At 36.0% G+C, this 24,415-nt stretch overlaps 1 protein-coding gene across 1 annotated transcript in view; it reads right to left on the bottom strand.

The window, feature by feature from the left end:
• Window positions 1-1,578: 1,578 nt before the first annotated feature.
• Window positions 1,579-24,415, bottom strand: part of ASIC5 (acid sensing (proton gated) ion channel family member 5) — a 27,379-nt gene continuing 4,542 nt past the window's right edge. The window contains exons 3-10 of the mRNA XM_005860766.2: window positions 18,269-18,506; window positions 16,543-16,668; window positions 15,095-15,244; window positions 13,961-14,108; window positions 12,928-12,984; window positions 10,600-10,768; window positions 3,433-3,524; window positions 1,579-1,904 (exon numbers count right to left, since the gene is read on the bottom strand). Coding sequence (XP_005860828.1) covers window positions 1,714-1,904; window positions 3,433-3,524; window positions 10,600-10,768; window positions 12,928-12,984; window positions 13,961-14,108; window positions 15,095-15,244; window positions 16,543-16,668; window positions 18,269-18,506 — 1,171 coding nt within the window. The 3' untranslated portion in view covers window positions 1,579-1,713. The remainder of the gene's footprint in view (window positions 1,905-3,432; window positions 3,525-10,599; window positions 10,769-12,927; window positions 12,985-13,960; window positions 14,109-15,094; window positions 15,245-16,542; window positions 16,669-18,268; window positions 18,507-24,415) is intronic.

Genomic DNA, 24,415 nt, shown 5'->3' with positions numbered 1-24,415 from the left:
TATTTAACTATTGATTTATTACCATGTTTGAGTAATTTTCAGAAAAAATGCTATACTAATAAAATACCTTACTATATTTAGATTCCCCAAAAACTAAATAGAAATTGAAGAAGCTGGGGAAACAAAATGGAGAAGGCATAATCTTAAAGAATGGGAATGATTTAGGAATTTACATGACATAGAAGGATGTTGCTAAAGAGACCTGACAACAGTTATTGAGGAACAAATTATCATGGCAAATTTGTGGGACAGGGAAAAAACTGCTTGGGATAAACATGTTGGGAAATAAGTTTAAAAATGGTGCTGCATATATAAGATGGTTAGCTTATAAAGGGCGATAAAAATTAGAAACTGTCATATGATTTGGGATAAGAAAATTTCATGACAAAAGAAACATTTAAGGAATTATTCTGGCAATATTACTATGTAGGTAATTGTTGAGGAGAGGGCATAGCATTCCAGGTATAAAGACATGGATTAGGGAATTTATCCACAGTTGGGATTTCAGGGTCTTGAGATACAAATATTCCTCATTTGATTGAATACAGTCAGATTGCACTGGCCTCCTTCCTATGGCACTAGCACTTGCTTATAATCAAACTTGAGAACATCTAAAGATTTTCAAGAGTTATTCTCATATTGTGGGGAAGGAAATGAGAGCCAGCAATAATTGCCAGCATGAATTTAGGGGTTGAATTCTATGACTTGATTATTATTTTTTAAAATATATTTTTATTGATTTCAGAGATGAAGGGAGAAGGATAGAGAGATAGAAACATCAATGATGACAGAGAATCATTGATTCACTGCCTCCTGCATGCCCCCTCACTGGGGATCGAGCAGGCAAACCAGGCATGTGGCCTCACTGGGAATTGAACCCTGACCTTCTGGTTCATAGGTCAATGCTCATTCACTGAGCCAGGCCGGCCGGGCTGATTATTTCTTAAATATGTTTGATAAGGCTTCTGGACAATTCACCATTGATTAAATATTCCTAGAGGCTGAAAGTTGGTTGATTGTCTGAGTGGTAATGAGGAGGATGCTGCAACACTTGAATTTCCTTTCTAAATTTAATAAATAAATACAGGTATTTGGAGAAAATGATAAATACTCTGTACTCCCAATATACTACAGATTTAACTTTGTTTTCAAATAGACTTATTTTAAGTATCCATCTGTATAGGAAACAGATAAAGATCCTGCCCCTCCAAAAGTCAGCTATACAATAGAACTCCTAGGACAAAATAAATAAAATTATGTTGAAATTTAGTAAAATCAAAATTTCAGAAATTTTATACTTCACAAGTTATGTATGTTATTTCCTGAATAAAAAACATATCTTTTTTCCTTATATACAGTTTATTTATCCAGCCTAATATACATATTTAGTCATAAAGACTGTCTTTCTTCTATTATAAAAACATCCATTTTTTTTAGAAATTTATGAAATGCCCACTATATAATCTCTACTGTTCTAGGTGCTGGGAATTCAGTGGTGTATACAGAATAAGACAGTGCCTGTCTATACATATCAATTTATATTAATATATACATACCTACAGAGACAAAATATATGTAAAGAAATATATATTTACAATGAGTTTTATTTAGTCCACAAAACTATAACAAATTTACATAACAATGAGTTAGTCATGCATAAAAATATGAAAATATTATAGAAGAAAAAACAAAAGCTTTTGTCCTAAGTGAACATCAGCATTCTTCTATGTTATTTTTATTCCCCAGCTGATTTTGAGGTAGATGAGGCCCTGGGGTCATTTCAGGTATCTTCAGCAAAAACAAAAGGCATATCCAGTAGAAATTGGTGAATATATATTCAATAATTTCTATAATTGTAATCATACTGGCCCCACAAAATAGGCCCAGTTGGCCACCAACATCTGCTGTAATAAAACCAATAAATTGAACCAGTCATATTTTATTTTTAATAAAAAGGAAATTAAGCATCATTAGAATTTAAATTTTTGAGGCTAATAAATTAATCATAATTATTATTGATATATGAAGATGAGTTAATTGTATTATTTTAAGTTTGGTATAAGTAAAGTCATAGCCATTAATAGTATCTTAAAATAATATTCATATAAATCTCTTCAAAAAGGGTAGAGGAAGAGCAAACATAAAACCTATATCCAAAATATAACTCAAAGACTTTGTAGGATATTAATACAAACATAAAATATTCTTTACAATTACAAATTTATTTCCATGCATTGAATGAAGAGCAGAAATGGGACATTCAGATGGCATTACTGGGCAATGATGTTTTCCATCTACAAAAATTTCTACACAATTTGTGACTTCAAGTATCCAAATTATTTTTTAAGCATTTATAATACTTATTTACACTAAAATATATTAACACAGCACTGCCATTTTCTTAAAAAAAATGTAAATCCATGTTTGTCTTTATTAAATGTGCTTTTTTATTGTGATAAAATCTACATTTTAATAGCATAAATTTTATTATTTTAACCATTTTTAAGTGTGCAGTTCTATGGCACTAAGTACATTCACATTGTTGTGCCACCATCATCACCATCCATCCCCAGAACTTTTTCATCTGCTCAACTGAAACTCTGTACCCCTTAAACAATAAATTCTTCATCCCACTTTTTGTCTCTATGAATTTGACTTCTCTTCTTTTTTCAAATAAATTATGCCATTCATCTTTTCCTCATTGCCCTGGGCCATTCTTAGGCTCATGCAATGTTTGTAAAGTGTGATAATGAAGTAAGTGTAGGGCTTGCCCAGGAGCTTTGAGGAATTCCCTCCCTATTCAGGGGCTCAGCCTCCAGTGACTGACTGCTGTCATTTGACCTGACTCTCATACCCTCTTTTTTCTCTTACTGACTTCCCTCTAATATGCAGTAAGATCTAGGAAGTCAGCAATTCCTTTTGTTAAGGACTCTATGATGAAGGAGAGTGAGCGGACAGCGGTTAAATGTTAAATTTTGCCAGCTCGGGATCTTCTTTTCAACTCACTCTGGGTAGAGTTCTATTTGGAGGTGTGAGCTGCCTGACATTCTACCCTGATATTGGATGCTGAACACTACAATAGTCACTTGCTGAGGAGGGGGTGGGGAAGTCTGAAGGGAAAGAAAGATGCTGTGTGTGACTATGAGATCATGAACACCAGCCTTTTCTTTGTGAAAGCCCTGGTGAGGTTTGCAGGAGGTGTGTCCAGGGAGTGGAAAAGTGTCAGGTTTAAATGGTAGATGAATGACAAGCACTACTGATTTTCCTTCCATTGATAAGCTAAACCTTAAATACAAAAGAAAAAAATACTGATAGAAAAATTTTCTGAGGAGCAATTAAATAACACTTACCAAGTAATTCAAAATACAAAAGAAAAAAATACTGATAGAAAAATTTTCTTTTAAAACTGAGGAGCAATTAAATAACACTTACCAAGTAATTCGGATACACTCACTGCTTTTTGCTGCTGAGTTATCTTATAATTTAGGTCACTATAGTTTATTTCAATGTTTACAAGATTCTCCCTGGGGATACAAACAGAGTTAAGTTAGCTCAAGATTGTCAACACTAATGTTAATTCCTATTTGACAAAAGGAATAACCTTTTTGGTTCAGATGCTATTTAATGTGAAATTAGACACACCATCATTGTGAAACAGGAATTTTAGGGGGGATATAGGCAGGCTTAGGGTATTTTTAGAATTGGGGTCCAGGAAAAACACAGGGCTACAGATTGGGAGAAGGTACATCTCCCTAACACAAGGAAGCCAGGTGCAGGGAGCAGCAACAGTTGCATTTACATAAGACAAGGGAGCTGGAAGTAGCCAAAAAGGTTTATATTTACAAAATAAAGAAGGAAGAAAGCCAGAAAGAAAACAATGAGGGAGGAAGGCATCACATGTCCCATGTGGTGTTTGACCTTTGAGTTCAGGAGTTACTATAGTAACCAATCTAAGGGAATAGTGACCAATCACAGGGGATATTAAGGCACCAGGATCTGCAGCCTTTATAAGCCATTGTCCAGTCCAAAAAGTCCATTTCAATTGCATTTAATACTAATCATAATACCTTCATTTAGAGACCAGTCTTGTCATGCTTGGTACTTAGGGGAAACATTTTTCCCCAGACCCAATAGTTTTTTTATGCTTCATTCCCAAGAAACTGGAAAAATAAATTAAATGTAAACATCTGCCAAGTACATTTGAGTATTTACCAACATTTAAGTGTGTCTAATTTTAATTTAAATTTTTGTTCTGTCCTATGTTACTTATGTAATCCTAGAGAAATCGCATGGTTTTCATGAGTCTTGGTTTCCTCATCTGTGGCCAAGATTTTAGGGTCAGAATTTTGGCGAAGAGAAATTAAATAATGTAGTAAAGAATTGACATATATTGGGTATATAGTAAACAGTAGTCATTTATTTTATATCACTAATATGTTAAAATCCACAGAGACTGTGGATTTTTTTTTTTAGTGTCATAAATGGATACTAAATTGAAATAAGTCAGTCAGAGAAAGACAAATACCCATATGATCTCACTCATATGTGGAATCTAAAGAACAATATAAATGAACAAACAAAGCAAGAACAGACTCATAGATACAGAGAAAAGACTGATAGTTGCCAGAGGGTAGAGGGTTTGGGGGACCAAATGAAAAACGTGAAAAAATTAAGAAGTACAAATTGGTAGTTACAAAATAGTCACTGGGATATAAAGTACAGCATTGGGAATACAGTCAATAATATTCTAATGATGATGTATGGTGCCAGGTAGGTACTGGAAATATCAGGGGAAACATTTTGCAAGTATATGATTGTCTAACCACTGTGCTATACACCTGAAACTAATACAACATAACATTGAATGTAAACTGTAATTTAAAAATAAATAAATAAAAATTTTATATGTGACCAGATTATCTAAACACTATTTTAAAATATCATTTTATGTAGTCTTAGATACTCTCACACTCTCAATCTCCAGACAAGACTTCTATCTTGAACTTCAATATGTCCAACTGCCTCTTAGTATTTCTATGTGGATGTTCAATTGGCGTTTCATGTTCAACATATTCCAAGTCAAACCCTTGATTTCCCCCCATTTATAATTTAACTAGAGGACCGGTGCACGAAATTCATGCATGGGAAGGGTGTCCCTCAGCCCGGTCTGCACCCTCTCCAATCTGGGACCCTTAGGGGGATGTCTGACTGCCGGTTTAGGCCCAATTCCACAGGGGTCGGGCCTAAACCGGCAGTACATCCCTCTTCTCACAATCCAGGACTGCCAGCTCCTAACTGCTTGCCTGCCTGCCTGCCTGCCTGCCTGATTGCCCCTAACTGCTCCCTGCCAGCCTGATTGCCCCCTAATCACTCCCCTGCTGGCATGATTGACGTCTAACTGCTCCCCTGCCAGCCCAATTGCCCCCAATTGCCCTCCCCTGCCAGCCTTATTGTCCACAACTTCCCTCCCCTGCCAGCGTGGTTGCCCCCAACTGCCCCCCCGCTGCTGGCCTGATGGCCCACAACTGCCCTCCCCTGTTGGCCATCTTGTGGTGGCCATCTTGTGGTGGCCATCTTGTGACGATGTCATGTGCAAGGGCCACCTAAGCTTTTATTAGTATAGATAGCACTGCAAACCAATCCAAAGGTAAATTTATTTTACCTTTTACATATATTCAGAATCCAGCCACCTCTTACTCTGCTTCCGGCCATACCAACCTCCATTCTATTCTATCCATACACAAGCATGCTGTTGGCTTAGAATTTTTTGCATTTGGTTTTCCCTCCTTCCAGAATGTTCTTCCTTCATAGAATGTCAATATTAGCTCACCCTGGCCGGTGTGGCTAAGTTGGTTAGGCATTACCGGAGCTCTGAAAGGTCAAAGGTTCAGTTTCTGGTCAGGGCACATGCCCAGATTGTGGGCTTGATCCCCAATAGAGGCATGTAGGAGGCAGTCAATCAATGTTGTGCTCTCACATCAATGTTTCTGTCTCTCTCTAAAAATCAATAAAAACCTTAAAAAAAAAAAAAAAAGACTAGTTTTTGTATCTCCTTGAGGTGAGCAGTTTTCAAAGTCTGGTCACAGACCCGTAGGGGTCCCCAGTATCTTTTTTGGAGCTTCATGAGGCCAAAGTTATTTTCATACTATGTTAGCATATTATTTGACATTTTCACTCTGTTATTTCAAGAGAACTACAGTAGCCAGTTTATACATGAAACATCACTTTTTTAAAATATATTTTATTGATTTTTTACAGAGAGGAAGGGAGAGAGATAGAGAGTCAGAAATATCGATGAGAGAGAAACATTGATCAGCCGCCTCCTGCACATCCCCCACTGGGAATGTGCCCGCAACCCAGGTACATGCCCTTGACCAGACTCGAACCTGGGACCTTTCAGTCCGCAGGCCGATGCTCTATCCACTGAGCCAAACCAGTTTAGGCTGAAACATCATTTTTATTTTAAAAAATTACTGACACACTATGACTATTCAGACTATGATATTTCATAGGATTTTCACAAAAATGAACAAAATGAACCTGTCCCTTTAGGAAAAATAATTAAGAAGATCTGTAGGCAATAATAAGTTTTAAGCTTTACTTTTACACTAAAGTTAAAAGTTTGAAAAAATTATGTCTGCTATGATGAGCTTGAAAACTCTCCAATTTTTAAAGATTTTTTCTGATGAAATAAGTAATAACATTAAAATGAAATGTATATTATATAATCAAATAAATCAATATTTGGAATATCTGCATAACTCAGAGAATTTTCCTAATGACCAATAAGTGATGTTCAAAATCATGCATGGGTTAAAAATATCAGCTCAAAGATGCAAGGTATACGATCGATAGATAGTAATATCATTGAGTATGAAAAATTCATTGATATGTTTTCATATTGCACTGCTGATAGCTTTCAAATGTCACCATTCCCATTCCCTCTTCTTGTCCCATGAGAGCTAAGCTAATTCTTTGTAGAAAGCCCATGCACTCCTTCCATTGGCACCTGGGAAGTTAAACCACATAAGACCTGGCCCACTTTTGGGATCTCATCCAAGTCCTACCTCCTAACCACAATGAAAGGCAGAGTCAGTCTTTTTATAAGCGCAAAGGGACTTGAGACCAAGAAGTTTGAGAAGCACTGCTTTGCTCAACTGTTACTTTCCCAGGAAGATCTTATTTGATCACAATCCTCAACCCTAAGAACAATCTTTCCTGACTCTGGCTTTCCAAGCCCCCTTTGCTGCTTCCTTTTCCTCCACAGCACAGCATCATCTGAGATGACTATTTGTATTTATTGTCTATCTCCACCTCAACGGAAATAAATGCAACAAGGCTGGGATTTTGTCTTTTGTACATAGGGTATCCCTAATATCTAGAACACCCCTGACTCCTGACACTTTACAGGTGTTCATTAAATGGACAAATAAGGAGACAAATTAAAAAAGAAACCAAATGAATGGATAAATATTAACCTGTCTGTCTTATAAGATAAGGTGGAAACCAACCACCTGGTGATTATCAGTTGGCAATAATAATTGTCATTAAGCATGGATTCTATTAGTGTTGTTTCCTAGGATTATATGGTGTTCTTTAATATATCTAAGAAAGATAACTATAAATCACTCTCCTATTGTTTACAGTTTTAGAAATCAATGTTCACAAATATACTTAATTCAAAATATATCACTAATATGTTTACTTAATTTCCATTGGTTTAGCCCTGGGTAACTGGACAATGCACTATGTTTACATCAATAATCACAGATAGTGTAATATTTACAAATAATAAAATAATTTTCAAGTTGAAGGAAATAGTAAAGTTGTCTTGGAAGTCTAGAAATTTTAGTAATATTGCAATCATTTTGTCCTCCATTGTGCTCCTAATTTGCATGTACACTGATAATAATGTTTAATTTCCCAAGCACAACACTTGTAACCATTTCCAAACATTATTCATTCTGTGCTTTGTGAGAAGATAAATTCATTCCCTTGAAAAATATTGTGATATTTACTCAACTTCACTCAGGTAGATGAGTTGTCCAGTAATTTGATTCTCATTGAACTTATGTCGCATGATGATCATATCTTTGTTTGGGATTTAAGTCTAGGAATATTTGTTTATGTCAGTAGATGCATGATTAAAAAATAAAATCTAGATTTTAATAAGGATGAGGAAATCAAAGAAAATTTAAGGATTTCTATTTATAAAGCACTAAAGAAATGCTTCCAGGTATTTAAGTATGAGTACTGTAATAAGGGGAATAAAATGGTTTTGAACAAAGCAAACTATTTTATACAATATTTCCTTAAAAATTTGTTAAATTAAAACAGAACAATCTACAAAGTTCACTTGTTTTACTAACAGAATTGGCCTAAATTCAGCCATAATATACCCTTATATTCACTTCCACACTTCAGTCAGGATAAGCTTTTTATTATCTTCTCAATAGGGTTCATCAACTGCCACAGGAGGCCCTGGATCGGTCCAAGGCTGGGATTGGTTTTTGCCCCAAGAAGAAGCTTTCACAGGGTTCATGATTAAGTCAGGGCTTGCTATTTTTCTTCTTCTTCTTTTTTTTTTTCTTGTAATTTTGCTGCTAAGGTTTCACATCTGCTCTCCTAACAAACTGCATTTCTATTTTCTGATGTATTACTCTTTGATTTCTGGTACTTGTTCACAAACCAATTTCTTTTATATGTGTGACTTCTAACCACCAACTCTAGAATTTGGATACCCAAGTTCAGCTGCATTTGTTCAGCTACTTGCCTTAGTCTTCACTGTAATGGCTTCTGTTATTCACAACAATGTAAGGTCCTTACATGTCAATTATGTGATTCAGATTAATTGTAGAACTACTTGTAACCAAGGGGAGCAGAATATGCCACCCCCAAATATGCCATTTCAGCATATTGATTACTTTGAATTAAAGCTACTTAAGAAGGGAGCCAGTGCAAGAGAACATTCTGACCTTTATTTGACCCCTTGAAAGCAAAAATCAATGTCTCATATGAAAGCTGCCCTCCCTGTAACAGGAGGGTAAAAGGCATCCTTATCAGAGATAGGGAATTTAGGGCAAGAAGATGGTTTAAACAAACCTTGTTACTTCTTCACTAATAGTACTCCAAGTTTAAACCCCCTTGTCTTGTCAATTTTCACAAATGTATTATTTCTTTACCTAAAAATTATAGAAGCTGCCTGCATTGGTCATTCTTTGAGTCTTATATTTTCATGGGCACCCAAGTGTATAAAATTAAATTATTTTTCTCATTTTAATCTGTGTTATGTCAATTTAAAGTTAGACTAGCCAAATAACCTAGAAGGGAAGAAGGAGAAAGTTTTTTTTCTCCTACAACAATAATGTAAGTTTTAGAAAAAACAAAACATGCCCTATAGGATCATCCTGTTAATTCATGGGCTTCTTTTTTGATTCACCAATGTGTCTCCAAAATCATGCCTACATTTTTTGTATATTAAATAATTTTGAAACTCAGGAGATCTCTATCAGCCCAAAGTCATACAAAGTGCACTTCTCAGTCATATTTAAGTGTATAAAGGGAATAATACTCTGAGTAAATCAGTTTCCCATATTAAAATGGAATAGAGACATCTTTAGGAGAGAGAAGTACTAAGAATATAGTTGCAAATTTCTAGCTATTCATTTATCTCTCTGCTAAATGTTTGATGTCATACCTTGTCAACCTTGTCTTGATGAAAATACTTTTTGTGCTTGACTTGCAAAGATCACTTTATTATCTAGGCATTTCCATGGGTAGAGCTTTTCTTATTAGTGAAGCTAAAACTAGAATTTAAGAATGCTTTCAAAGTTTGGTACTTGGCTGTGCAAGAGTAAATCAGCTCTTAAATAGTTAATATGTTTGTATTATGAAAATGTAAATATAAATACCAATGAACTATATTGCCATTTCAGGTCATCTGTTTATAAATATAAACAAAAACAAAGACAAATGTAAGGTTGCTTCCTGATTTTAAAAAAGAGAGTTCTTTATAAACTTTGACTTGTAAATTCTAAGTGACAACATGGGGTAGTGGAAATAGAACTAATTTAATCCTCAGTTAAATAAAATTGGAATTCTGTATCTCTGTGGAAAAATATATAGAGAGCAAAACCATAGGTCTTGGACATACTTTCTTCCTGTACCACTGAAAGAAATTTCTTTCAGAGAACAGTTACCTGAAATACAGGGCTTCAGTTTCCTCATCGATAAGAATAATGATTTGCGCTCAATATACTTTACATAGTTATTAGAATACTAAAACTATATAATATACAGGTAAAGGATTTCCATATCTTGAAGTATTAACTAATATGATTAACGGATATGAAAGCGTTATTATTTTTCCAAGTTGGGCCAATAATGGTAAGGTCATGAGCAAATTAGTCAAGCAGGCCTCATTTTACTTTTCATACAATTAAATGAAGGAATTGAAATTCTAGTGTGTCATTGTTAATTCAGTGATGGAAGCCATTGCCTCTGATTGATCAGAATTTCACTTCCAGAGTCTTTGAAAGTTATGAGAAAATATAACAATATTCATGTTAATAACAAATCTTTACAAGACTAAAAGATTACCTGATGTATTTTTGGCTTTGGTTCAACTTCTTGGAAAGATGTTTCAAAGCTTTTCTACTTGGAAAAGTGGAATAAGAAATAGTAGCAGGATATTCTGTTTCTTCACAAGGAACAGGGCAGCTAGAATTATGTGTCCCCATTGTACATAATCCCTTCACTTCGATGTGGTCTGAAATGAAAATCAAGACAAGACATTCAGAAAAGAGGACTATTTCACAGTGGAAAGGACAGAGCTTTAAAAATTTTTATCATTTTACTGTTAATGCTTAAGAAAATGGTTTACAAGTCCTATCACTACTTTCTTTTTTGTTGTTAATCCTTACCTGAAGATATTTGTCCATTGATTTTTAGAGAGAGTGGGAGGGGGAGCGACAAAGAAAGAGAAACACTGATGTGAGAAAGACACATCAGTTGGTTTCCCTCTGCACCCCTGACCAGGACCAGGGATAAAGCCTGCAACCTAGGTATGTGCCCTTGACCATAATCAAACTCAGGGCCCTTAAGTCTATGGGCCAATGCCTTACCCACTGAGCCAAACTGGCTAGGGCTATTACTTTCTTAACAAAACTATTTATATTTTATTTACTTTTTAGTACAAATAAAGCAAAGGACACAAAATATAAAACATAGGAGTTATTACCCTTGAGTTAATTGAATGACTAAATTATTTTCATAAAATATCAGATATCTGGACAGGAGAAAAATAGAAAAGGTGTTGCTGTCACCTTGTGTCACTGTTAGAGGAACTTTCCAATGTAATCCTACAAATCTGGTTAAAACTAAAATTATCCTTGGGCTTGTCACAGCTTTTGTAAAATATGCTGCCAGGTATTGAGACTCTTATTTCTGTGGACACAGTAACTTCTGAATCAGCCACTGAGGTTCTCCGCCCTCTGTCCTCTCTTGGCCCCTATAGAGCCTCTGGTCTGTCCAGGCATGTGTACTGGACAAAGCCCCCGTAGGAAGTGGTGGGTACTTGTCTTCAGCTTTCTTTTGGACAACCTCCCAGTGCCCAATCTCACTGCTACTCACTCTTGGTAGATATTCCAGTTGTTGTTTTTCATGTGGTTTTGTTATTGAAACTCTCATTTATTTTTTTTTTTAAGAATGCTTTGTTCCCAAACCCCTTGATTAATGACCAACTTTTGGCTTGTTTTCCAGACTCTAACTTTGATACTCCTTTATGGCATGATTTCATTTTCATAGTTTATTTTTTTAAGAATACTAGTAATAACCACCACTCTTTATAGTCACACAAATACATGCAATCTCTCTCTCTCTCTCTCTCTCTCTCTCTTTCCTGATATTGTCCCATTATTAGCCCACAGAACTGCATGCATGATTTGTTGCCCCAAGTTTTCCCTCCAGCTTTTACCAGGGATAGGATGTCACAAGAAATTAGGCAACTTAACTTCAACTCCATTGGTCAGTAATATGACTTCTGCATATTCAGTTTTTAAGGTAATTTTAAAAATATATAAGGTCCCTTCACCCATACCCATTCCATGAAATATTTTACAACCATTAAAAAGAACATGCTAAATCTATTCCTGTTGTTCTGGATATGTTTTTCCACAATGGATTAGAAAAGCAAGTTACATACACAGAAGAGTATGTAATGTGATTTCATTTTAATAAAACAATCAATGACTTAAAGACATCAATATGAAGCTATATATGTGAAGAAAATTATGGTGGAATATACTAGAGTGTTAACATTGGTTGGGGGTTAAGATAAGAAATATGTAAGCAAAATTTTTGCTGATTAATGAGAAATTGTCCTCAATAAACATCACATGTGTGGTTGTGATTACATTTAGATAAAAATTTAATCCATGCATTTATATATAATGTATATGTAATGAAATTAATAAATGAAAGGATGCTCACCTAAATTATGATGATGATTTTCAGAGTGATGCAACTTCTACTAATATTGACATGATTTTTTTCTATTCTATAATGTTTGAACTAGTCACAACAAGCGTGCTTTCTTTATTTCATGAGAAAAAAAAATTTATTTTGATTATAAGGAAGTATAAAATGTAAAAACATACAAATTTAGAAATAACAATCAGAATCCTCTTACTGTTATATTGTCACTGCATCTCTAATTCAGATGTATCTTGAAATCAGAGGATTTTTTGTTTTGTTTTACTATATCTGTGTAAGCTAGTAATGTTCATTTTAAGAACATTAAGAGCTCCCTCTTGTAGTCTCTCTTTTGTTTCACTTATGGACTATTAATAGTATAATTTAAAGTTTTGCATTACTATGTACAACTTTTATATAAATAATGAAAATGAGAGAATATACTAAGCCGCTTACCAAGTATAGGAGAAACGCAGTTGTAAAACTTTTGTAGGTCACACTCTATCCCTTTTCCTTAAAAAGAATAAATATAAATATAGAGACTTTATACTTTATGCAATAAATGACATAACAAAAAATATATTTTTTCCATCCATCTTTCCATCAAACAATCTATCCATCTGTCTATACCATTATAAAATGAGTTAAATGAGTAATAATTTATACTTTATGCAATAAATGACATAACAAAAAATATCTTTTTTCCATCCATCTATCCATCAAACAATCTATCCATCTGTCTATACTATTATAAAATGAGTTAAATGAGTAATAATTTAAAATTGCTTTCCATTTATCATTTCATTTTTTCCAACTCTCCTATGTGGTGTCAGAGTCCTGCTCTTATCCACCCTGCTCTTCTGCCTCGTTCAATGCTTGCCTCAGATATCCATGGCTGTGGAAATGTTTTCAATTGTGTGCAAAGGGAGCATGGAGTTTCTTTTCTAGCTACAAAGGTTTCCCTAGAGTGAAATATTCAGTGTCAGTATATAAATGATCTAATTTTTCTTTGAAATTGAGAAAACTGTAATGAGCAATTTTAGATATATGAGAGCACCCAATTTTATAATTTGAAAATAAGAATTGGCTACTGTCCCTGACAATGCCTTTTCTTTTCGTTCCTTTTTTTTCTCTTTTCTTTTCTTTTCTTTTCTTTTCTTTTCTTTTCTTTTCTTGTCTTTTCTTTTTTTCTCTTTTCTTTTTTTCTCTTTTTTCTTTTCTTTTCTTTTCTTTTCTTGTCTTTTCTTTTTTTCTCTTTTCTTTTTTTCTCTTTTCTTTTCTTTTCTTTCCTTTTCTTTTCTATTCTTTTCTTTTCTTTTCTTCTTTTCCTGCTGTGATTCCTTGAGTTAAAATCTATCCTTTGAGGTTGTATTTGTCAAGTGGATGACTTTCCAGCACAGCATTTTACAAGAATGGAAAGCAATTTTATGACATGTTGATGTCTCATGTTTCAAATTAAGTAATAAAATCAAATGAGGGAAAATTTTACCAGGAAGAAGAAAAGGTAAACATCCACATTGCTTTTCTATGTGCCGCGCTTTGCATTCCTTTAAGCAACCAGAAGTGCTGTAGGTACTAAAAGTCTGCAGCTTGATGTTAGGGTTGCATTCTCCCCATGGGTATTCTTGGTGAACTGTCTTGAGATAAAATAAATACCTGGTTCAGGAGATTTTCCTGAGCCAGTCCACCCCTTGGTACCCCAACAAGAAAGACTGATATACATTTTTTACTTTTACTTTTTTCCTTGTTATTACATTTATTGGGGTGACACTGGTTAACACAATCTTTTATTTTTCTTTCATACCTTTTTGATTTTTTTAGTTGACTACATTAGCCAATTTTGCCTACTCTATTAACCTGAAAAAATATCTTAAGGTAAGTATAATAGTGGTCCTTTAACAGTATCCCAAATGCTCTGTACCTTAATAAAATCAGATTCAGACAGTCTGATTGCTCTGAACATTGAGTCACATAAAAATATTATCATTTATGGAAAGTATATGTTAGCATATTCATCAGATCACCCACAAAACAGCAACCAAAATCACACCCCCAAATTTTTTTTTATTGAGCACCTATTTTGTACCAGGCAATATGGTATATGCTTAATTAATGTGATTCCACTTAAACTTCATACTAACTGTGAAAAGGAAATGTTATTCACACACATTCCCCCAGTGTACAGAGAGGAGAAGGAAATTCAGGGAGTTGATTAAAGAAGCTACAGAGCAAGTATCTGGCAAATGGAAACCTAGCAGACATGTCTGACTCCAACATTTCTGCTTTTCCCACTTATTTTTCTCCTTCACAGAACGTCCCATTGAGAAAGTGCACAGTTCAGCAACTTCGGTGTCTCTTGTACTTCCTGAGCCTTCCATCTCTAATGCGATTGAAAGTTATCTTGCATTTGCTAGGCTTGCTAGCTTCCACTTACATTGTGAATGTGAATTCACTGTTTTTCCTATGTGTGTCTACTAGTAAAGTATTTGAAATAAAACTGGAATTTCCAGGGATGTTCTAATGTCATGGAAGAAAGGGTTTTTTAGTGAAAAATGTTGTTTATACATATATGTATTCACTACCCCCTTAATTCCCTCATATTATACATTTTGCCAATATTTACCTTCACTTGGCGGATGGTTACCCGTGCGTGCATGCCCACAGGTGATGACAAACCTAAACCATCAAACTGTGGCACCTTCTTTGGTGAATGGATGACAAAGATGATTCCAGCATCAACAAAACCAAGAGTGGGGTCATCAGTGAATTCCTCCTGAAACAAAAATATACCCTCTCCCCAATTACAAATTGACATTAATTCTATACAAGTTTGAGATTTAGTTTTAACATGACATAATTTGATTTACTTAAAATAAAATATTTCTGGTCAGTCCTTAATCTCTTTGTAAGCTATGAAAATTAAACACCTAACACATCCTTTCTAGGGTTGAATCACATTTTAAGGCTTCGACAGTTTTGCTTGGATCACTTTTACCTAAGATGAAGGCTATAGGCATATTTTAATCATCTACTTTCTGGCTCTCTCTTCACCCAGTGGCCTTTTATTTGCTTTATCTTTGGCTGTTCTCTTTGTTTCATTTGTTTTAGAAAATTATTTGGCATTCTTCTTCTCTTTGTAAATAAAATCTCTGGCTTTATTTAAAATTCAAATTAATTTTCCTGTAAGAGTGAAGACATATGCTTTCTCTTTTATTAGATAGGATTAATTGAGCAAGACGGCAGGTGAGAGCTCTATCTGGAACTCTCAAAGGTAGCACCACTTCATTTCTCAGGTGTCTGGACATTAAAACCTAAGTAATTAGAACTGTTTAGACAATTTACACATTTATAGAAATTAGGCTTAATCAAGGTCCACTTATATAATTTTCTTTTTTTAAAAATATATTTTATTGATTTTTTACAGAGAGGAAGGGAGAGGGATAGAGAGTTAGAAACATCGATGAGAGAGAAACATCGATCAGCTGCCTCCTGCACACCTCCTACTGGGGATGTGCCCGCAACCAAGGTACATGCCCTTGACCGGAATCGAACCTGGGACCCTGCAGTCCGCAGGCCGATGCTCTATCCACTGAGCCAAACCGGCTAGGGCTACAATTTTCTTTATATAAAAATTATTTTTATCATCTTTACAGATCATAGATGTAATGCTTTGTGAAATATCTGTATATGGCTTCTTTTTAAAACACATTGCCTTATTTACATGTAAATCTAAAATTTATTTTTTAAATGCCCAGCATCATCTTACATTAACCATAAATCAAGAGTTAGAATTGTTTGGTTTTCTTATTTTGTGGTACAACCATTTCCTGGAGTCACAGTAATGGTAGTCAGTGATATAGCTACAAGTGTCCAGCTTATTGCCTCTAAAGTTTGTCTTTTAATCTCCAACTCAATAGTTGCATCCATAGGACTCTAAATTAACAAAAAATAAAATAATATCCAACTTGTAGGAACAGTTTGACAGGGCGAAATATTTTGATCAAATCTTTAAAAACCCATGCTTATTATTATTAGTCTTAAGCTCTGGCTCGGGTTAAAAAAATGCAATACCTGATTGACATTGAAGAGCAAGCTTAAACCTCTTCCAGAGACACTCACTTTTTCCCTTGCTTCGATATTTTTGCCATGATTAAAAGTAAAACAATTTCCGTATTCAGTGAAGACATGTGCGAAATCCTCCAATATGAAAATGAACCAAATAAAACAAAATCAGGTGGGTATGTTGGTCATTTCTAAACTTCAAATTGCTATAACATTTTTTTTTCTTAAATCACAGGTGTCTAAATGAGCATACAGAAATATCAAGAATACTAAACAGTCTAATTATTTATATTCAATGAGAGTTTTCATTCCTTTGGATACGTACTAGTCAATGTATATGTGATTCATTGAGACATTGTCATATGTAATTTAGCATAGTTTAAAAAACATTTAAAAGTCATTTGTTTTATATTTGCTAAGGATTCATGGAAACATATATTTTACTTATGGAGAACTCCCTCAGCATCCTTTTTATAGAGCCACCCTTCCCTCCTCCCCCACTACCGCGTGCAGGGTCCTAGTGGGCCAGCCATCAGCTTGGCTCCTTTGATCCTCCTCCTCCAACCACCTCCACTATGGAGATGCATGTGATACAAGCAGGGCCAATCTTAATACCCCATTGCTTTGTATCAGAGATTGTTTCAATAATTGACATGGGTCCTAAGTAGAGCCAATTAGAATTTCCCATGGGATTAGTAAGTAGATACAGGAGTGGACAGCATAGGCAACTATTTTAATATGGTGCTAGAGTTGTCAGCAGCCTTCTTGGCTCTGTGTGAGGAGGACTTCTGTAGAAAGAAGCCAACTGAAGTCATGAGATGGAAATTGAAACAGCATATTCATGATAGTCTCAGAGTCCTTTGGCTGAGCTCCTACTTAACTCAATTCATTCTTTTTACTCTTAAGCTTATCAGAGTTGGGTTCCTGTCATTTGTACCTGAAAATGTCTACTACAAAATTCCTTGGTGATACTTTTAAATATGTTTGTAAACAAAAAGCAATATAGAAGAGCTTCTTCTCTAAATTAAGAGTTTAGAGCAGGGCTTCATCTCTGTCAGGTGTCTCTCAGGTACTTCTTTTCTGTTTACTGTGGGCTAAGGAAGGCTACCGAAAAGATAAGAAATTATGTCCTAGGATCATGAATTTGTGAATCATCTAGGAACACATGCTACAGAATGGATGATACAGGAACTAAGGGGTCAAATTGCCTATATACTTTTGCTTGCAGATTCCAGATATGTCAACAATTTTATCTTAAATGTAAGTAAATAAAAACAAGATGTTATGAGTAATTAGAGAAATATAAATAATTTTTATAGTCAAATACTGGGCCCTTCTCGTTTTCTATAACCTCTGATATAATACCACATGCATAAAAACAGCATATTCTTGCTTAATGGTAATAAAAATGCTGCATTGGAACATATTGTTCACTGATGAATGGGAAAATTAAAATACCATCTTATGTTAAATTTGTGTTTCTTTTGGAAGGACTATTATCCTGCAACAAAGGCAGCCAAAGATTTATGTTCTCTACCTTTTCTTATCTAATTACTTAAAAAAGGAAATATGTCTCTTACATAACTATTACCCTCTGACATCATAAGGCTGAGCTAAGGCAACATAATCATTAAGCAAATTTAGATTGTCCATGGGAATAAACTTTATCTCAATGTGAAACAGTCTGGTAAAGTAGCTTATTATATTGATGATATTCAAAGAAACAAATCATTACCTGTGAGCCACATGGCTTTCCAAAAAAGTCACATTTCAACAAAGTGCTGTTGTTGAGATAAAAGCCATTTTTCCTGACAAACTCTGCAATGCTGAAGTTTTGTTGACTTGCAAGAAAATCAATCGCCTCTTTAAAACCAGTAGAATTGGCACGGATTTCCTGGAGATGGAGGACTTTGGATACAATATTCCATAAGAAAAAAATAACACCAAATTTGGCTACAGCTTCAGTTTGGAACCTATCAGTAGGAATACAGGTATTATTTAGAATAATGAAAACTTGTTTTTATCTAGAGGACAGAGCCCACACATCTAGATCATACCAGATTCTCCTGCTTCTCTCCTACCCTTCCCCTCATTCATAATACATTCAAGCAAAATTAGACTCCTAAGAGGTTTTTTATCACATCCTGTGATTTACCTTGTGTTTGTACATACAGTTTCATTTACCTAGAATACCTTCCAGACCTTGATATGGATACACCCTGATGGATCCTCAAGACTCAACATAAAGGGAGAGGTGGAAATGTGGAGCTGTTAGAAATATAGACTTTGGAGCCAGATCTCCTTTGCCATTGTGGTGGCTTTGTACTGTGTTTGCACGGCTATGTTGAAACTGCAACATCCCCTTCCTTCTGTGTATCTGGTTACAACCTGAAGCTCATTGTTGGGCAGAAGCTATGGTTCCTCACTCTCACTGGGCTCATGACCTGACTCCACTCGTGGTGTGGCACAGTAGCCAGGAGGACCCTGCCTCCAACTCCTGCCCAATCTCCTCTTTCAGTTTCTTCAAATCCTGGGTCAGTGAGAGGACAATCTGGAAAATGTGCCAACTTGTCCTGCAGGTCACCATGAAGATGGGTGGTAGTGAAAAAGAGAGACACACATCTCCAGCTTCTGCTCATGCCCTTTACTTCATATCTATCTGTCTTTCTGGCTGCTGACCTTGCTGACTTCAGGCCCAGCCCCTGTGATTCAGTGGGGGCTCAATCCCCATAGTATATCCCTTATTTTATATCACTCATGCTGGTTCTGTTTCTGTCATGGATCATGATTGTTAGAGCCACTTACTAGTATGACTTAGCAAATTTCATCTCACTGTGACTGTTTTCTCACTTTTAAAGTTGGTATATGTTATTATCACCTATCTCAGAATGTTATTTCTATGATTGAATTATCTTTCCTAAACTATTGAGAAGAATGCCTGAAATGTAGTGAATGATAGGTAAATATTCATTATATAAATGCTTCATTATTATCAAAGTGTTTTCCTGGCAATCAAAGCAGAAGTAACATATTTGATCTCACTACTATAAGTAATTTGCAAGTCTCTTATTTTGTTGAGCAATTTCTGCCTTGCATTATGTACTGTTCTTTATTTGCATACCTTACATTCTTTTCAAATGTGACTAATATTTCGATACTATAAATCTTGAAACTGAACCAATTTTCTTTAAATTGACTGCTAGAAAACATGGAATGAAATGTGTGATCCACTCTTGATAAGTGTAAGGGACCGTGTGGCTTGCATATAACCTCACTCCTGGGCTCTCTTTATGTCCCAGGTTTTATATTTTATTTTCACTTCCCTTTATATTATTTTTATGTATTCTTTTTCTTTCTTATACAAGCCACATTAAACCCTTTCTCAGTTAAAGTAGGGCATACACAAAACAAAAATTGGGGAAAAAAATCTCAGACAAATATACAGTCTTTTAGAGATAAGAAACTGCTTTCATGAGCAGTCTCTAATATAACACCTTACTTAACCAGCTTTGAGTTTTGCAAGGACTGTCTTAAAACCAGAAGCCTAAGCCTTGGCCGGTGTGGCTCAGTTGGTTGTGCCTCAGCCCATGCATTGCAAGGCCACGAGTTTGATTCCTGGGCAGGGCACATACCCGGGATTTGGGGCTCTATCCCCAGTAGAGGGTGTGCAGGAGACAGACAATTGGTGTTTTGCTCTCACATCAATGTTTCTCTCCCCTTCTCCCTTTGTCTCTCTCTCTCAGATCAATTTTAAAAAACCCTCACATATTTATTTTACAAACCTCAAAACAAAAAACCCAGCAGCCCAGATTCTAAAACCTTATACCTATCCTCTTCTGACTTTGTCTTTTTTTGAAATCTGTTTTTATTGATTTCAGGGAGGAAGGGAAAGAGGGAGAGTGAGAAAGAATCATTGATCGACTGCCTCCTTTAGGCCCCACACTGGGGGTCAAGCCTGCAATCTGGGCATGTGCCCCACCGGGAATCAAACCTTGACCTCCTGGTTCATAGGTCGATGCTCAACCATTGAGCATGGCAGCCTGGCTGACTGCCTTTCTTTAGCGACACTCTCAAGCCTCCATCTTAGGGATAGTCTAACTAACTACAGTATATCTGACAACTTTGCTTTTCATTTCAGAAGTGTTTCTGCTGACCTTTTGAGGCATTAAGTTTACATTAGCAACAGATTTGGGGTTGAAGAACAGTGTGAGCCCTAAATTGAGTAATGGGCCTTTAATTTGCTTCAGCTTTCTAACTTTGAATGACTCACAGGATATGTTCCAAAGTCCTGTGACTTTGGAGTCCCACACAGGCTGAGTCAATACTGCCTCACGCAATGTTCTCTGGATTCTTTTTAGGATGATTATGCAGAGAAATGATCATGTAGGAGGTATGACTACAATAGATTGAAAGGTTAAAGGGGATGGGGGGTGCATTTAAAAATATTAATAGTTGAGATCATGAGGGTAATTTAGGTAGATGGATTAACCTTAATGAATAAAATCTAACAATATTTGGAACAAAGGAAGTAAAAAGCTTTGTAAGGCATATTCTTCAGCATAAGACCAAAATGTGTTGCTGAATTCATTTTCAACTTCATTTCAAACTTCAAAATTCTTTCAAAAATATTCTTTAAAAAACCTTGCTTAGTTATAGTTTACCTGACTCTTTTATTTAACATACTGGTAAGAAGCTAGTAATAGAAAATAATAATAAAAGTACATTGGTTTGTTTGAACAATTTAAACTGACAACCAATTACTAAAGAAGTCCTTCTTATGTATATTAATATCTCTAACTACACTTCCCCAAATTATGTGACCCAAATGAATGTTTTATCTGGTGTCCAAGTTGATGCCTAATTCAGTCCTTCATTGAGCCTCCCTAAAACAAATCTAAATCTACCATGTATTAGCAGGAAGTTAATATTTTATAAATCATTTTGTGGAGATGAAAAATGTACAAGAATGTCTTCTTTTTGAGCTCTCCTATTAATTAATTTTAACACATTAGAGTTCTCTCGCAAATTAATAAAATCTTTGACATGTGTTCATTTCATATTTGTATGAAAGTCATGATTTTGGATTTTATGTAAAATGCTTTAACACAATTTTTTTGCATTTAAACCGAGATTTGGAATAAAGAAGTACAGTGATTATTGTAAAGACAAAGAAACAGAACTTGAGTTACTTGTTTATTTGTGTGTGTTTTTTTAATCTTTTGAGTTACTTGTTTAAAAACAATGGACAAAATAACTTCACTATTTACAACATCTAATTATTTTCTCTGATATTTATAAAAGAAAACAAGTTTCAGCAGTTATTTTTAGCAAATATAATGGAAATGTATGACACATTTTATGGTCAAGATATTTTAGTGGAAATTTTTAACACAGAGACATTTGAAAATCACTCCAAGTGCTAAATTTTTCTTTTCTTTCAGTTTTATTTTGAATTGGCATTTTTGTATTACATTTATTAATTTTAACATTTTATTGGCATTAAAACACATAGTTCATTATTATCACTTGTTTATTTTCATAATTGTTACTGGAAATGATTTTGTCGTATAGAGTAGTCGTATTAAAAACGATCCACTCTGAGCTTCATGTACACTGGATAGGTCCCTGGTCCCATGGCAAAAGGGAGACCTTCCTAATATTCAGAAGTCTCTTGGCAAAGTTCTCACCTCGGGAATATATTCCTATGGCTAAGGTATATCAGCACAAGTGTTTGATTAGGGATCGGTCAACAGATCTTTTCCAGTTTCTAGATGGTAACTTTAAGTAAATTGCAATGTAAATTAAACCTTATTTTTCCTCATGTGAATTGAATGCAATGCAGCTTAGAGGAATGGTCTTCATATTGGGATGGGCATGTGCTCAAGGGTACTCATGAATAAATTTCTAGATCCTCTACTTTTAAGAAAGAGCCTGCATTCACAATATTTATCCTATCATTCATGAAAGAGGTTTTACCCTTCACCTATCACAAATCTTAGTGTATAATGCCTACTGGTATTTAACAATCTTAGGGCTCTTAACAGAGGCATAAATAAATTGTAGCTTACTTCAGGGGAACCTTGATTGGTTCTTAGACTTAATTCTAAGGCTCCTTCAACTTTTTCTTAGCTTGTCATGCACATATTTCTGATTCGGGTAAAAATGTTAAACACTGGGTATTTGGGCCTTTATTGGGACCCTGTAAGTTGAAAAAAGCTGAAGTAGTACAATAAAATTTGTTATTGTAAATATAATTTGGTTATTTTGTGAGTCTTCCAGATTATTGTGATATTTAATTAAAGTCTAGATAAAAATATACATAATTCTTATCAATGTACTTTATTTAATAAAGTAGTTAAAGTTTTATGGACTCATGAAATACAGGTTGTCCTCCCAAAAATGTATACACACTTTGAATAATTATTAATTCAAATGAGTTAAATCTGTAAAGAAACATCAATTGAACTATCAGCTGTTAAAGTGTGTATACATTTTTAGGGGGACACCCTGTATTTATTCTCATTACAGTTAATCCTTATCCTATTTTATATAACAAAGTTTATAATATTTTTGATATCCTAAACTTAAGATATAAACATTTAAGCTTGTGGTTAAAAAATCAATTTCAAATATGCACATCAAAGTATAGTTTTTCAAAGTTCCTTTATATGACACATGAGCTAAAAAGTTTGAAGATCATTTGCTTTGAGAACCAGACAGTAGTCAGCTTGAGTTCTTTACCTGATCTGTTAATAATTTGCCAAACAATGTTGTATAAAATCCTCATGAATGAGTATCCAAAAAATCTGTCAAATTAACCTTTGGGAGTTGAGGATGTCTCTTATTCCTACAGTACTGATAATGTCTTAGTTCTCTGTCATCTAAGGAAGAATAAGTCTCTTATAATTGACTAGAGGCCCGGTGCACAAAAATTTGTGCACTCGGGAGGGGGAGGGGGGTCCCCCAGCCCGGCCTGTGCCCTCTCGCAGTCTGGGACCCCTCGGGAGATAACGACCTGCTGGCTTAGGCCTGCTCCCGGGTGGCAGAGGGCAGGCCCAATCCCTAAGTGCAGCCCCTGGTCAGGCTCAGAGCAGGGCCGATTGGGGAGTTGGGGCGCCGCCCCGTCATGCACAGAGCAGGGCGGATAAGGAGGTTGTGATGCCACCCTCAGTCACGCTCAGGGTAGGGCCGATTGGGGGGTTGGGCCACCGCCCCCTGTCACACTCAAGGCAGGGTCGATGGGGAGGTTGCGGCGCCACCCCCTGTCACGCACAGAGCAGGGCCAATCAGGGGGTTGGGCGCTGCCCCCTGTCATGCACAGAGCAGGGCGGATCCGGAGGTTGCGATGCCACCCTCAGTCACGCTCAGGGTAGGGCCGATTGGGGGGTTGGGGCACCGCCCCCTGTCACACACAGAGCAGGGCAGATCGGGGGGTTGGGGCGCTGCACCCTGTCACACTCAGGGCAGGGCCAATGGGGAGGTTATGGCTCTACCCTGTCACACACAGAGCAAGGCCCGTGGAGGGGGGTTGGGGCGCCACCCTCTATCACCCACAGAGCAGGGCCGATCAGGGGGTTGGGGCGCCACCACTGTCACACTCGGGGCAGGGCCGATGGAGAGGTTATGGCTCTACCATGTCACACACAGAGCAGGGCCGATCAGGGGGCTGGGGCGCCACCACTGTCACACTCGGGGCAGGGCCGATGGAGAGGTTATGGCTCTACCATGTCACACACAGAGCAGGGCCGATCAGGGGGCTGGGGAGCTCCCCCCTATCAGGCACAGAGCAGGGCAGATCAGGGGGTTGGGGCACTGCACCCTGTCACACTCAGGGCAGGGCCAAGGGGGGGGGTTATGGCTCTCCCCCGTCACACACAGAGCA

The sequence above is a fragment of the Myotis brandtii genome, unplaced genomic scaffold (assembly GCF_000412655.1).
Source record: "Myotis brandtii unplaced genomic scaffold, ASM41265v1 scaffold14, whole genome shotgun sequence".
Taxonomy (NCBI): Eukaryota; Metazoa; Chordata; class Mammalia; order Chiroptera; family Vespertilionidae; genus Myotis; species Myotis brandtii.
This window is presented reverse-complemented; position numbering and strand designations above follow the sequence as displayed.